The following is a 16,519-nucleotide window of genomic DNA, read 5'->3' on the forward strand; positions in this document are numbered from 1 at the left end:
TTTTTTTTCTTTTTAAATAATAAGTAATTCCTCAGTGTTGTGTTTTCTGTTGCTACACGATGAGCTACCACAAACATGATGGCTCTAAACAACCCCCACTTACTAGCACATAGTTTATAAGCTGTAAGTCCAGTGAGTTCTTTGCTCAGAGTATCGTAAGGCTGTAATTAAGATGTCAGCAGCGCTCAGTACTTGACTAGAGACTCAGGGAAAATCCACTTCTAAATTCATTCAAGTTGACGGCAAAATTCAGTTCCATACACTTATAGTACTGAAGTCCCGTTTCATTGCTGGCCCTTGGCCAGGAACCTCTCTTTGTCCCCCAGGGCACCCACATTGCTTGTCACCATCTTCAAGGCAGGAGTAATGCATCTGTATCTCCCCCATGCTTTGGATCATTTCAGCTTCCTCTTCCGCCACCAGTAGTGAAAATTCTGCCTTAATCATGTCATTGGGACCCGCCTGGATAGTCTCCTTTTTGATTAAATGAGTCAACTAACTAATGTCCTCAGTTACATTTGCAAAATCCCTTTTTATTATGTATAAGCCACAGGTGTGGTATCTCCTCATAGTTACAGTCTCAGATTAGAGCAGGAAATTTGGGAGGCTATTTTGGGGTTTTACCTACCACAAGTGTCCTCTAAAATTTTCCTTTGTAATCATTTTTTGTAGGTAGTTTGCAAACTTGTTATTTTAAAAAAACTTATCTGACAAAAAAATTGAGTGTTAATAAATTTTGAGTTTGAGAGAATACATACATTAAGCTTTAATATATAGGCTGCTAAAGTAACTAATAAGCTTCAAAAAAAGCTAAATAGCAAGTATTAGAGGGATGTAAATGAGTGGAACCTAATTTCATCTTCCCAGAGTTTTCACTAATTCCTGTGAAGAGATATGACCAAATAAAAAGGAGCTCTTTTTTAAGCATCTAAAATTACATCAATTATTTAGATTTTACACTTCTTTCAAAAATCTTATTTCATTATATATTGTCCTTAGCAACATGTCTAGCAACTTCTGGAGTCCAAAAGAAAAAGACTTAATTTTGGCTTTTTTAAATTTAAAAGTATTTTATTAACAAGGAATTGATGAGTTACCATACTGCTTCCAGTAATAAAAGCTTTCTTTTTGTGGTATTCATGGAAAATGCCCTTTTCTAAAATATTTCTTGTTTCCCTTGAGTTATTTTTTGTTATCTAAAAGATGTTTTCAGAGTTTTTCTGGATGTGCTGATGTTCCCAAATAATAGACTCCCAGTGCTAGAAGAGATTTGTGTATTCATCTAGTACAGTGCCCTCATTATACAAAACGAAGAAAGAGCTCAACTTTAGAGGGGTTTGCCCCCTGTTGTGCAGTTAATGACAAGATCCAAGGTGAGGGTCTAGGTGCTCTACTGGCCTATCCAGTGATTTGTATCATATTAAGCTCTGGTGTGTGGCATATATGTTATGCTGCCTGTATAGAGAAATGCACTTATGTGTAAATGCAACCACACGGGCAGGGCCAGTATATAGAGACATGTTGGGTTGAAGGGCAAAATCATGAAGTGAAAATGAAACAGTTTTAAAATAGTTCACAACTGGGCTACAGATTTTATTTTTAACTTGTTAATAGTACTTTTGCTAATTCAAGCAGTGTTTTGTTGTTTTTAAATATCCAGGCTTCACCCCTGTTAAAGGGTTTTCACTAGACTAGACCAAGAGTTACAATTACAGATTCTTACAGGGGCAGGTAGACAATGTCAATGAAAGAAGCAGGAATGAGGGTGACCTGGAGAGCACATGGCCTGTTTAAAAGGATCCACCAGCACTCTGTTCCAGCCAGTGGTTGCCATGTGGGAATGTAAGCCCATGCCCCAGTCTTCTCATGTTCCAAGAAGAAACAGAAATAGAAATTTTTATATTATCTCTTCCAGTTTTTACACATTGAAAATAAATTCAATTTTAGAAAGACAGATGGTATGGACCAAACAAAACAAGCTAACGACCACTAGTTTGACATTTCCGAGCTAGTCTCTCCCAAGGACTTATTTCTGCACATGAACTTTATGCAAAGAGGAGAGGTTTTCTGAAAATTCTTCAGAAGGTAAACTAAATGTGCATGTTAGTCAAAGGACAAGTTGAAAACCAATATGTGTTTTCCATCATCAGGAGATGGAATTAAACAATAAATATAATCTGTACTCATCAAAACCTCCAGGTAGGTAAGCTGGGTTTGGCTTCAAAAGCAGCTAGCCAAAATCTGTGTAGTCTTCTTCCTCTTGCTTTTCATTTTTACTTCTTGCAGTAAGGTATGGACTCCCAATGGCTCAAAAAATGGAGGGGAGAGATGGAATGACTTCTTGAAGGAAGAAATAACCTTATTTCCTCTCCACTTCAATTTTATGACTAGAATAAGAGCCCTTGGTGAACAATGAGAAGTCTTCTCGCATTCAGGAGAATAGACCATTTCTGTAATTTTAGTTTAACTTTTGTCACCTTCAGAATTCCGGGTCAGGTCTTACTTCCTTAAGAATATAGCTCACTTAAGTTTTCGGTTATTTACCAATATCATCTCTATATTAACTAACCAGGAGGAAATAGAGAAAAGAAACACTATCTCTTCTCTTCTTAATGATAGCCATTCTGACAGTTGTGAAATGCTATCTCATTGTGGTTCTGATTTGCATTTCCCTGATGGTTAGAATTGTTGAGCATTTTTTTGTATACCTTGTGGTCCTGTTCTTCTTTGGGAGAATACCTGTTTGGTTCCTCTGCCCATTTTTTATTCAGATTGTTTGGGGTTTGTTATTAAACTGTATGAGTTATGTATTTTAGATACTAACCTCTTATCTGCCATATGATTTGCAAATATCTTCTCCCATTTTGTAGGTTTCCTTTTTGTTTTGTTTATCTTTTATTTTGCTATGCAGAAATTTTTTAGTTTGGTGTTGTCCCACTTGATTTTTACTTTTGTTGCTGTGCTTTTGGTGTCATATTAAAAAAAAATCATGGCCCAGGCCAATATCGATGTTTTCTTCTGGAGGTTTATTGTATTAGGTCTTACGTTTAAGTCTTTAACCCATTTTTAATTAATTCTGGTGAGTGGTGGAAGATAGGAATCCAATTTCATTTCTCTGCATGTGGTTATCCAGTTTTCTTAAAACCGTTAGTTGAAGAGACTACCTTTCCCCATGGAATGTTCTTGGCTCCCTTGTCGATATTAGTTGACTGTATATACAGAGATTTATTTCTGGGCTTTCTATTCTGTTCCACTGGCCTATATGCCTGTATCATATGTTTTAATTACTTCGTAGTTTAAAGTTTAACTAGCTTCATAGTTTAGTTTGAAGGCAGAAAATGTGATGACTTAGCCTTTTTCTTTCTTGAGTCTTTTAGGCTTCCATACAAATTTTGGGATTGTTTTATCTATTTCTGCAAAACATGCCCATTGGGCTATTGCTAAGGATTGCATTGACTCTGTAAATGATGTTAGGTAGTAAGGATATTTTAACAGACAGTTACAGTATATTCTTCTAATCCATGAACATTAGGTATCTTTCCATTTGTTTGTGTCTTCTTCAGTTTCTTTCATCAAGGTTTTGTAGTTTTCAGAACACAGGCATACCTCAGAGATATTACAGGTTTGGTTCCAAACCACTGCAATAAAGTGAGTATCACAATAAAATGAATTTTTTTAGTTTTCCAGAATACAGATAATTTATATTTACACCATACTGCAGTCTGTTATGCATGCAATAGCATTATGTCTTTAAAAAACAATATACATACCTTAATTTAAGAATATTACTTAAAAAATGCTAACCATTTTCTGAGTCTTCAGTGAGTTACAATCCCTAGTTACGTATTACCATAAAAAATATAATAGTGATGAAAAGTTTGAAATATTGCAGAAATTACCAAAATGTGACACAGAGACACAAAGTGAGCAACTGCTATTGGGGAAAAATAGTACCAGTAGACTTGGTCAACACAGGGTTGCTGCAGGTCTTCAATGTGTTTAAAAACAAAAACAAACAAACAAACAAAACCCCACAGTTATCTGCGAAGTGCAGTAAACTGGAGCACAATAAAATGAAGGTAGAGCTGTACAAATCTTTCACCTTCCTGGTTAAGTTTATTCCCAGGTACTTTTTTTTTTATGCCACTGTGAATCAGGGTACTTTTCTTTATTTCTTTTTCAGTTGTTTCACTGTTAGTGTATACCAACACAACTGATTTCTGTATGTTGATTTTATATCCTGCGACTATACTGAATTTGTTGATTAATTCCAACAGTTTTTTGGTTGAGTCTTTAGGATTTTCTGTAAAAAGATACCATCTGCAAATATGACAGTTTTACTTTATTCCTTTCTGATTCTGATGCCATCTATTTCTTTGTCTTGCCTAATTGATCTAACCAGGCCTTTCAGTATTAGGTTGCGTAAGTGTGATAAGAGCGGGTACCCTGATCCTAGGGGAAAGACTTTCAGTTTTTTTTAACACTGAGTATGATGCTGGCCATGGATTTTTCCTGTATGGCCTTTTTTTAAACTAAGATTTTTTGTGTGTGTTTATTTTAAGAGAGAGAGCAAGGGAGGGGTAGAGAGAGAGAGAATTCCAAGAAGGCTTCATACTGTCGGTACAAAGCCAAACACAGGGCTTGATCTCACAAGCTGTGAGAACGTGACCTGAATCAAAATCAGGAGTCCTACACTTAACCGAGAGAGCCACCAGGCACCTTTATATATGGCCTTTATTATGTAGAGTTGTGCCCTATCTGTACCCAGTCTGTTGAGTTTTTTTTTTCTTACATTTATTTATTTTTGAGAGACAGAGAAACAGAGCACAAGGGGGGAGGGGCAGAGAGAGAAGGAGACACCGAATGTGAAGCAGGCTCCAGGCTGACAGCACTGACACAAACTATGAGATCATGACCTGAGCCAAAGTCGGACACTTAACCGAATGAGCCATCCAGGCTTCCCATGTTGAGGGTTTTTGTCACTAATGTATATTGTGTTTTGTCAAAAGCTTTTGATTTTTATCTTTTATTCTGTTGATATGGTGTATCACATTTACTGATTTGCATATGTTGAACCATCCTTTCATCCCAAGGGTAAATCCTACTTGGTCACCAGTGTATACTTCTAATGAGTGTTAGATTCAGCTTGCTAATATTTTTTTGAGAATTTTTGCATCTATATTCATCTGGGGTATTGGTCTGTAGTTTCTTGTTTGTTTTCATTTGGCTTTGGTATCAGGGTAATGCTGGGTTTGTAAAATGAGTTTTGAAGTGTTGTGTCCCTTCAGCTTTTTGGAAGAGCTTGAGAAAGATTGGCATTTATTCTTCTTTAAATGTTTGGCAGAATCCATTAGTGAAACCAGCTTACTGAGAATTTTCTATGTTGAGAGATTGTTGATTTCTGATTCAATCTTCTTACTCACTAGTCTATTCTGATTTTCTAGTTCTTCCTGTTTCAGTCTTGGGACGTTGTATGTTTCTCAACATTTACCCATTTCTTCAAGGTTATCCAATTTGTTGGCATATGATTGTTCATACTAGTCTCTTACCATTCGGTGTATTTCTGTAGTATCAATTATAATGTCTCCTCTTTCATTTCTGACTTGGAGTATTCTTTTTTTTCCATGGTTTGTGTAGCTAGAGAGAAGTTTGCTAATTTTATCTTTTTTGAATCAGCTCTTAGTTTCACTGGTTTTTTTCCTTATTGTTTTTCTGGTCCTATTTATTGTTGCTCTGATATGTATTTCTTTCCTTCTGCTAACTTTGGGTTTCCTTAAGATATAAAGTTAAGTTGTTTGCATGAGATATTTCTATTTTCTTAACATATGCATTTGCTCCTATACAGTTCCCTCTTAAAACTACTTTTGCAGCATCCTATAAGTTTTGGTGTATTGTATTTCCATTTTCCTTTGTTTGAGTATCATTTTTTTTGGTTTCCCTTTTGATTTCTTTTTTAACCTCTGGTTGTTCAGGGGTATGTTGTTTAATTTCCACGTATTTGTAGATTTTCCAGCTTTCCTTTTATTGATTTCTAGTTTTTATACCATTATGGTCTGCAAATATACTTGTTATTATTTCCATCTTCTTAAATTTGCCTTAAGACTTGTTCTGTGTATTGTCATATGGTCTGTGTTAAAAAATGTTTTATGTGCACTTGAGAAAAACATGTATTTGCTGCTATTGGATGGAATGGTCTATAAATGTCTGTTAGGTCTATTTGATCAAGTCTAGCATTTCTTTATTGTTGTTCTGTCTGGATGATCTATTCATAGAATAAAGTATGGTATTGAGGTCCTCTGCTTTATTTTATTGTTGTCTGTTTTCTCTCTTCAAATCTGTCAGTATTTGTTTATGTATTTAGATGCTCAGATGTTGGGTACATGTGAATATATGGTTGTTATATCCTCTTGATGTATTGGCCTCTTTATCATTATATAATGACCTTCTTCGTCACTTGCTACCATGTTTGGCTTTCAAAGTCTGTTTCGTCTGATATAAGCATAGCTACCCCTACTCTCTTTTAGTTTCCACTTGCACTGAATGGTTTTTTCCAGTCCTTCACTTTGAGCCAGTTTGTGTTCTTAAAACTGAAGTGAGCCTTCTGTATGCAGTATAGAGTCAGATTTCATTTCCATATCTAGTTCCTGTGTGCTTTTTTATTGGTGAATTTAATTTGTTAACATTTAGGATTAACCTTGATATGTAAGGACTTACTAAATGCCATCCTCTTAATGGCTTGACTTCAGTTGCGTGTAAAAAGCTTCACCTTTTTAATTTTCCCCCCTTTTTAATATGCTTGATATTATTATTTACCTCGTGTTTTCATTAACAAATTACAGTAGTTATAATTATTTTTCATACTCTTCTTTAACCTTTATATTACAGTTAGGTGATTAACACACCATCCCATTACAGAATTAGAATTTTCTATGTCTGACTGTGTATTTACCTTTACTCGATGTGTTGTATACTTTCATATGTTTTTGTGTCATTATTACCATCTTTTCATCTCACCTAGAACTCTTCAGCATTTCTTGCAAAGCAAGACTACATGGTAATAAATTCCTTCAGAATCCACCAGTGAATTGTTAGTCCAGGAAAGTCTTTATTTCTCCTTTGCCTCTGAAGGATGACTTTCCCAAATAAGGGTATTCTTGGCTAGCAGTTTTTTCTTTCAATACTTTGAATATGTCATTCCACTCCTGGCCTATACAGTTTCTGCTGAGAAATCACTAATACAGCCTCATATAGTAACAGACATGTTCTTAAATCTTTACTAGATTGTAGGTTACAATCTTTTTTTTCCCTGGGTACTTTTAGGATTCTCTCTTTATCTTTGATTTTTGACATCTTTCATTGTACGATGTGTTGGAGAAGGTCTTTTTGTGTCGAGATAATCTCTTATCTATGAGGGTTATCTATTAGCTTCATGAACATAGATGTTCAAGTTTGGTAAATTCTCCCCAAGTTTGGTAAGTTCTCAGCTATTATTTCTTTAAATAAATTTTCTACCTCCTTCTCCCTCTCTTCTCTAGAACTCTAATTATTATATTTGTTCTTTGATGGAAAACCATAGATCCGATAGGCTTTCATTGCTCTTTTTAACTCTTTTTCCTTTATTCTGCTCTAATGAGTTAATTCAAAATTTCTAGATCACTTATTTGATCTTCTGTTTGCTTCACTCTGCCACACATGCTGTCTGTTTGCTTTTTCTTTTTTTTAATTTCAGTCATTAAAATCTTAAGCTCCAGAATTTCAGTTTGGTTCTTCTTTTATTTTTTTTTAATATTTTATTTATTTTTGACAGAGAGAGAGAGACAGAGCATGAACAGGGAAGGGGCAGAGAGAGATGGAAACACAGAATCTGAAGCAGGCCCCAGGCTCTGAGCTGTCACACAGAGCCAGATGTGGGGCTTAAACTCATGAACGACAAGATTCTGACCTGAGCCAAAGTTGGCCACTTAACACACTGAGCCACCCAGCCGTCCCAGTTTGGTTCTTTCTTAAATTATTTCTTCTCTTTGTTAAATATCTCATTTTGTTTCTGTGTTGTTTCCTAATTTCATTGAATAGCCCTTCCGAATTGTCTTGTAAATTGCTGAATTTGTTCAAAACAACTACTTTGAGTCTTTTTTCAGCTAGTTTGCTGTGCTTTTTGGCTGTTGGAGAATTACTATTCTTTGTGATCACATTAACTTGATTTTTCATGTTCCTTGTAGTTTTGCATTTCTGCTTTTGCATTTGAAGTAACAGACACGTTCTTAAGTCTTTACTAGTTGTCTTCAGATGGAATATACTATTTGTTGGTGCTGTTATATTTGGATTTTCTCCGCCTTTTAGATTTTCCAGAATATAGTGTTCAAGTTCATGGTTTCTCCCTTACCCACAGATCCTACTGTTTTTCTGATAACAGTCCATTTACTGAACTTGCTTTCACCACTGCACTTGGGAGTGAGCACCAGGAGCCAGCTGCAGTGTGAGGGGAGATATGGATTTAGCACTCACGGCATCGGAGTGCCTGGAGACGCAGTGAGGGGGTCCTCAGTAATGTATTCCCTGAGGTTCGTGGGCAGACTTCCTACTGAAGTTCTGAGCACAGTCAGCAGGAATTGTGTACCTCCAATGCCCCTTGATATTCTTATCTGTCTCTTTCCTGCTCTCCTCCCTTCTCCAGTTTTGGAGGTCCTGCCTCAGTACACTGGGTGCACTAGAGAGAAACGGGTTTCTCCTGCTGTGTCCTGCACAACTCGCATAGCCAGACTCATTGACTGCTCTCCTTTTCGCTTGTGGGTGAAGTCACTGCAAATTCATTCCCATGGAGTGTTGCCTTGGCAGGGTAGTTCCGGAAAGGGGAGTGGCACTGGGAAAATTCCTCTTACGGTTTTCACTATGACCAGATGACTGTTTTTTTTTTTTGCTTCAGTGGCATAATGGAATGTGTCCCAGAAAGGCTGGACTTTTGCAGTGTCTCTCTTGTCCACAGGCATTTGCCTAGATTGGCACTCTGCAGTTTTTTTCCTCACTATGGCAAGAGTGTTTGGGGCAAGTGTACTGGTTCTGCAGCCCATGCTAAAGTCTGTCCACCTACTACCAGATCCACAAGTGGTCGAGATAACTCCCAGGTCCCCTGGCATATAGTGCTGAATCCTACATTTTCCACAAAGGCACTTGGTTTGTGGATGGATTTCTAATCCATAGTTTAATGGGGGAGGAGGGGACAAAAAAGGACATCTGGGTGGCTCAGTCGATTGAGTGTCCAACTTTGGCTCAAGACATGATCTCATAGTTTGTGGGTTTGAGGCCCCCCCCTGCCCCGCCCTCAGGCTCTGTGCTGACAGCTCAGACCTGGAGCTGCTTTGGATTCTGTGTCTCCCCCTCTCTCTGCCCCTCCAGCATCCTCCCGCTCGTTCATGCTCTCGCTCTCTCTCTCGCTCTCTCTCTCTCTCTCTCTCTCAAAAATAAATAATAAGACATTTAAAAAGTGGGACAAAAGAGGCAGTGTCTTTTGCTGCCATGATGGTGACATCACTCCAATTTTTTTAATGTTTATTTATTTTGAGAGAGAGAAATAGAAAGTAATGACCATTGGGAGGGGTAAAGAGAGAGGGAGACAGAATCCCAGGCAGGCTCCAAGCTGTGAGCACAGAGCCTCATGCAGGGCTTGAACCCACAAATCATGAGATCGTGACCTGAGCTGACCGACACCAAGAGTTGGACACTTAGCTGACTGAGCCACTCAGGCACCCCTTCACTCCACCAGTTTTAAATAAGATAGGGCAAGCCTCATTCAGAAGATGACATTTGAACAGACTTGCCAAAATCATTTCTTTTTTGTTTGTTTGTTTTTTTGTTTTTAATGTTTATTTTTGAGAGTGAAAGAGACAGAGTGCAAGTGGGGTGGGGGCAGAGAGAGGGGGAGACAACAGAATCCAAAGCAGGCTCTAGGCTCTAGGCTGTCAGCCCAGAACCAGACATGGGGCCCAAATCCACAAATTGCAAGATCATGACCAGAGCCAAAGTTGGACGGTTAACCAACTGAGCCATCCAGGTATCCTTCAAAATCAGTTAATGGCAGAATTAGAAACTCAAATTTCCAAAGTGTCACCTCCTTACTCAAGACTGCTTACTCAAGGTATCCAGTTCTGGTAGTAGCAAAAGCTTATGCTAAAAAATAAGCATTCCACGTTGATTTTCCTTACTTTTTGTAACTTAGATGGGCTTTTGAAAGATATTATTTAAATATTTACATAAGTTCCCATAAAAATTTTAAGGGAAACCAGTTTTTTATCTGGCTGGATAAATTTCCCTGTAGTAAACACAGGCCTTATGAATATCTTCATTGACATTAGAACTGTTGTCAAATAGGAATACCATACTCATTGATTGTAAACAATGTTTTCCACATTTCTATATCTCTGAAATTTTGAATTTAATTTCCTCTTTTTTTAGTTTCTCAAGGTGGAAACATAGATTATTGATTTGAAGCATTTCCCAAAATATGCTTTATCTTCAGCCAGCAAATTTTGATATATTGTGTTTTAATTTCTAGTTGATTTAAAATATTTTAGTTTCCCTGTGACTACCTCTTTGACAGGTGGGTTATTTACAAATGTGTTCACTGCAGGCTACTTAGAGATTTACCAGGTATCTGTCTGTTTACTGACTTTGGCTCAGATGGAAGCTAGTGTCTCCAGCTTCCTGGGGTTATGTACTCTGATTTTAGCCCCCTCTCAGCTTTTAGCATGTATAAAAATTTTAGCTGAATTCATTTACCCTCATATGGTAGCCTCATCTCACATCCCATCTCTCCTTGAAGGTGCTTGTCTTTACTTAAATTTTGAGCTACCTGATACACACTCAGTGATAGGGTTACATTTTTGTAGATGATTCTTTTGGTTGTTGAGAATGCACAGGAAATGCTCCTCCTAGCTTTCTGCTTCCTGAGGTGAAGCCAGAAGTCTCAATGCCAAATATTTTAAGCTGTGATTTGGGGAATGTTTTAAAGTTCAAGCCATAGACGGGGCGCCTGGGTGGCTCAGTCGGTTAAGCCTCCGACTTCAGCTCAGGTCAGATCTCACATTCGTGGGTTCAAGCCCCGCGTCAGGCTCTGTGCTGACCACTAGCTCAGAGCCTGAAGCCTGTTTCCGGTTCTGTGTCTCCTTCTCTCTCTGCCCCTCCCCCTCTCATGCTCTGTCTCACTCTGTGTCAAAAATAAATAAAATATTAAAAATTAAAAAAAATTATTTTAAAGTTCAAGCCATAGAGGCAAATGCGAGAGGTTGATGTCTTTACATATTGAAATGCATTGTAAGGTTTCACCACAGACAGAACTACAGTGACAGTCCCTTGAACTCCATGGAGTAGCCCTATTGTTTTGTTGTAATAAAGTTTTATTTCATTAACTACAATGACATTCTGCACAAAATAACAGGACAGGAGTGAGTTTCTGTGCATACTGTCACTCCTGCCTTCTTTCCTAATTTAAGTTGCTGACATATACAGCGCCATGTGTGAATGGGTAACAGAGGTCAAGAGGTTGAGGCTTGGGCTTATTTCTTCTTTGGAATAGTACAAGTTGTTGCTTAGTTATAGAAGCGCAGCTTTGGCTCCACTGCTAGTTGAATATGTAATGAGGGGACAACCTATAATTAGGTACTTCATTCCAGCCTAGTGATTGTTGAATGAACAGAATTTAAGGAAATCATCTGCTATGCATGGTTTTACACTGGTAATTGATAAAGCCGTGTGGCTGTAGACATCAATATGAAAACAACGTTTTTATTATTTTTCATTGCAGAATAATTTGGCTAATTTAAAGCTTAATCCTTTATGGGGAGAAGCTAGTTCATGGAAATGATTGTGAGATTATTGTTTTATAGAACTTTAGCTATTTAATTGTGGTCAGCATAATCAAATTTTTTAGTTACTCATTTAACTTTATTTGTTGCTATTCTTTTTCAGAAAATACTTCCAGGAGGAAACACGTCGTTTGATGTAGTTTTTCTTGCAAGAGTAGTGGGAAATGTAGAAAATACTTTATTTATTAACACATCCAATCATGGAGTATTTACTTACCAGGTAAGAACCAGGATTAAATCCTTTTTTTATTGTATAGAATATAGTCCTTATCTCCAACCTATCCTGTGACTCTTCTTTAAAAACTCAGGGATAATAGGAAATGTGAGAGTTTAGACTTAGAGCATTTTTATTCACTGCTATGTCTGTGACTGTAACCTCTTCAAATAAGACTGAACAAGTGATCTTTTAAAGCTGTATAGCTAAAGTTTTCATGTAAGATTGGTTGGCAAAAGAATAGTAAAAAGTATTTTATACGGACTTTCTTAATTTTTATTTTGCACATTGATGTAGCATACTTGATAATTGTTTCAAGATTAAAACATGCATGCTTCCTTTTCTTTAGTGAATAAAGATCTAATTGCTTAAAATTAGATCGTTTTCTGTAATTTTTGTTAGACATTAGATTGTTAATATCTTTAGGAGTCAGGATTTTTATAATCAAGGTTATCAAGATTATTAAGAAGAATTGCTTCTATGGCAGTATACTACGTACTTTACATACATTTCTGCGTGCATTATTCTCATTATTCAAAGAATGTTGTTCTCACCTTTTTAGATAAGGAAGGTGAAGTTTAGAAAGGTTAAGTAATTCATTCAAGTTATGCTACTAATAGATTATTAAGCAGGGATTCAAACCCCATGCCTTTATAACTACAAAGACCATCCTCTTAACCACTGTGTTATACTGTGCATGGAACACAGTGTTTTAGCTCCTTACTTAGCTAATGTCTTACTTTACAGTTTTTATGATTTTATTTTTGAACATTTCTTCAAGGCTATCATAAGAATATTACTACCATTGCCCTCTAGAGGCAGCCCCACCTGACCTAGGTGGATGTGGCCAGGCCGGGCTACCTGACGGCTGTAATCAGTTTGTTCTCAAGGAGAGCCTCAGTGGCCAGCTGTCTTCCTTCACCTCTCCACATCTAGGCTTCCGCAGAGTCTGCCTCCTAAGTATATCTTGAGTCTGTCTAACTCTCTCCCCCACACTGCCACTGCTCTCTTCTAAGCCACCGTTGTCTCTTGCCGGGTTCTACCGTAGCCTTCAACAGGCCTTCCACTCCTCCACAGACCATATCATAGTCCATTATTCACTGTAGTCAGAATGATCTTCTGTGAACATAAATCACATCTAGCCACCTTCCCCATGGAAATCCTTTTGTTGTCCTGTTGCTTTTAGAGCAAAATGTAAATATGTGACCAAGGCCAACAAGGCTCTGAGGTTCTGAATCTCCTACATTCCTTCTGCTTTATCCCATGACGATGCTTCTCATTGTATTCCTGATCTTCAAGTTCACTCCTTTCCTGCCTCATTTCCTTTATATCCTTTCCCTCACCCAAATACGCTCTAAGTGCTGGTTTATTTCATCTTGCAGATGACCTTGACCATGTTCTCTAAAAGAATATTCCCAGTCTCATCCCAGCCAGTTATTCTATATCACATTACCATTTTTAAAAAACTTTTTTATTGTTATATGGTGTACCCCTCATACTAGAATGTACATTTCATAAGGGCAGGTACATTATCTGTCTTGTTCACTACTAAATCATTCACATGGTATATATTTGTACCTAGGAATCATAGGCCTTAAGAAATATATGTCATTTGAATGACAGGCTCACCCTGGTCAGTCAATCCAGGACTTTGCTCTCCCATGTGGGAATGGCCTGGAACTGGATTTGAGAAATTGCTTGGGCCCTAGGTGCACCTTCTTCTCATAGTTGGAATAAGGATGTCTTTCGATTCCATGGTTCCTTCTTTTATCTATTCTGTGAGCTCATGAAGGACTGCTATCATTTTAATTTCCAGTATATTATAGAGATAATTCCAAACACACATATATATGTAGTAAATAAAATATTAAGCAAATCAAGTGTAGAAACCACGTGTATTCTTTTTAAAGTCAAAATTTTTCCATCTAAATAAGACACATCAGTTTTCCGTAGATCAGTCAGTTATAACTATAAAAATATTAGTTTAATCAAAGCTACTCAGATTGCATTTTGTTCTCCTTCAAAATAGGTATTTGGTGTTGGAGTTCCCAATCCATATCGACTGAGGCCATTCCTTGGGGCCAGAGTCCCAGTGAACAGCAGCTTCTCACCTATAATAAATATACACAATCCTCACAGTGAGCCTTTACAGGTGAGTTTATGTTGGTGATTTTGAATGAGTTACATTTTGATGGAAATTCACACCTAGCATGAAATCTTAGCTTGTTAGAGTTTGCAAGACTATTAAAATAATGGGATTATAGATGTATCAAAGAGTGGTTATTCTTTTAATGCAGCTTGCCATGATCAGAAATTTTGGACTACAAGAGTCCAAGTATTGAATTTCCTGTGGTTTCCCTGGTGTTACAGTTCAGCAGCTCTGCATTTAACTTAAGAGTTTTCAACTACACAAGGCCACTACTTCTCTGATGTAATGTAAATTTTTAAAACATAATTCATACTGTTTTTGATGATAATAAGTTTTGGGTGATGGCAGCCTGGAAATTAAAATCTGAGGAAGGGCAATATAGAATCACTATTAAAAGCAAACTTATATTTTGTTTAAAAAATCCAACTCCTGGGGTGCCTGGGTGGTTCAATCCGCTGAACATCCTTCTCTTGATTTCCACTCAGGCCATAAGCCCAAGTTGGTAGGATTGAGCCTCGTGTTGGGCTCCACGCTGAGCATGGAGCCTGCTTAAGATTCATTCTCTCTCTCTCTCTCTTTCTCTCTCTCCCTCCCTCTCTGTCTCCCTCCTTCCCTCTCTCTCTCTCTCACTGTCTCTTCCTCTCCCTCTCTTTCCCTCCCTCTCCCCTGCTCTCTCTCTAAAATAAAATAAAATAAAATAAAATAATCCAACTCCTGATTTTACTCAATCTGTTAGGTACTGATTGTTTCCAAATTTGAAATCACTCCTCACTAGTTCCTGGTCTCTTTTACAGTCAGTAGCTAGTGTTACTCCTTTAGGTATTTCCTAAAATCCCCACCATACATCCCCAGTGATTTCCAACTATGTGACATTTGCTGCCACTGTGTCTTCTAGTTGTGTTGTCTGGTTGAAAGGAGATGTGGCTGCTTTCTGGAATAGTTAATAATATCCCACCCAGGCTTCCCAGAGCTCTTTAGGACCAGTACTGCAGGCCTTAATAATAATTTGAACATAACAGGTAGAGGGAAAATACTGCATATTATGGTAAGCTACAGAACTTTGACAACCAAACTTATTCTTGTCATCCCAGAACCCCCTGGTAGAAACATTCATAAACAATGAAAAAAAAAATGTAGGAGAGGAAAAACTGAGATTTTTAGAGCCTTAATTGTGAAAATATATGTTAAAGTAGCAAGAAAGAGGTTTCTCCCCAAGACTTGGCTAACATTGGGTGAGCCTAACTTCTAATAAAAGTACTCTACCCAAATTTTAATTATTTTTAGCTAGATATTTTCATTACAAAAGAAGAAAATGCTCTTCTTTTTACAAAGAGAAGTATTTGTATTTCCTCTTCATCCCTCAATCATTCATATCCTTTTGCTAACTTTAGGTAATGGTGTATTTTCCCTGTTTTGGCTAACTTTTATCACAAATTATATAGAAACCTCATAAATTCCTGCTGCTTTCTTTCCTTAACTGCTTTCATTCAGCTTATTTTGTTGTTGATGATATTCATCTAGGCTTTTTCTAGTTACAGTATTTTAGTTGAAAAATACATAGCACACTGGACTTTTCATCAGCATACAAAAGAACAAATAGAAAAACCCAAATTGTCCTCTTAGAGGAAATGTAGATTATCTTTTTTTTAATGTCTATTTATTTTTGAGAGAGAGAGAGAGAGAGCAAGAGCACAGGCAGGGGAGAGGCAGAGAGGGAGACAATCTGAAGCGGGCTCCACACTGTCAGTGCAGAGCCCGATGTGGGGCTCAAACTTATGAACTCACCTATCATGAACCAAAGCCGAAATTGGATGCTTAACCAGCTGAGCCACCTAGGCGCCTCACAAACATAGATTATTTATCTGGAAAGCACTCTTAACCTGATGATTCTACAATGTGTTATACTGTGCCATTGGTCTTATACTTAAATTTAAGAAAATACTGTAAATAAGACATTGCATCTGATTTATTATATATAAAACACAGACCCCTGAGTATATCCTCACTGAAAAAAAAATGTTAACAATTCAAACATGTAAAACAAAAGTCCCCTTGATCTTCTACTGTCCACTAGAGCTGTCTTCGATGGTGTGTCTGCATCTGCTCTGTGCAGTACAGCAACGATTAGCCACGTGTGACTAATGAGCAGTTGAATTTGTGGCTAGGGGTGGCTAAGAAACTGAACATTTATTTTCTTTTATTTCAGTAATTTTAAATGCCAGTAGCCCCGGGTAGCCGGTAACTGTTGGGTTAGCACAGCTCCAGTCCCAGTCCGCTCCTCATGGATACTGTTCGTAT

At 37.4% G+C, this 16,519-nt stretch overlaps 1 protein-coding gene across 1 annotated transcript in view; it reads left to right on the plus strand.

Moving 5' to 3' along the window:
- Positions 1-16,519, plus strand: part of TMEM131 (transmembrane protein 131) — a 166,245-nt gene that overhangs the window by 76,252 nt on the left and 73,474 nt on the right. The window contains exons 6-7 of the mRNA XM_029937215.1: positions 11,962-12,078; positions 14,102-14,224. Coding sequence (XP_029793075.1) covers positions 11,962-12,078; positions 14,102-14,224 — 240 coding nt within the window. The remainder of the gene's footprint in view (positions 1-11,961; positions 12,079-14,101; positions 14,225-16,519) is intronic.

The sequence above is a fragment of the Suricata suricatta genome, chromosome 4 (assembly GCF_006229205.1).
Source record: "Suricata suricatta isolate VVHF042 chromosome 4, meerkat_22Aug2017_6uvM2_HiC, whole genome shotgun sequence".
Taxonomy (NCBI): Eukaryota; Metazoa; Chordata; class Mammalia; order Carnivora; family Herpestidae; genus Suricata; species Suricata suricatta.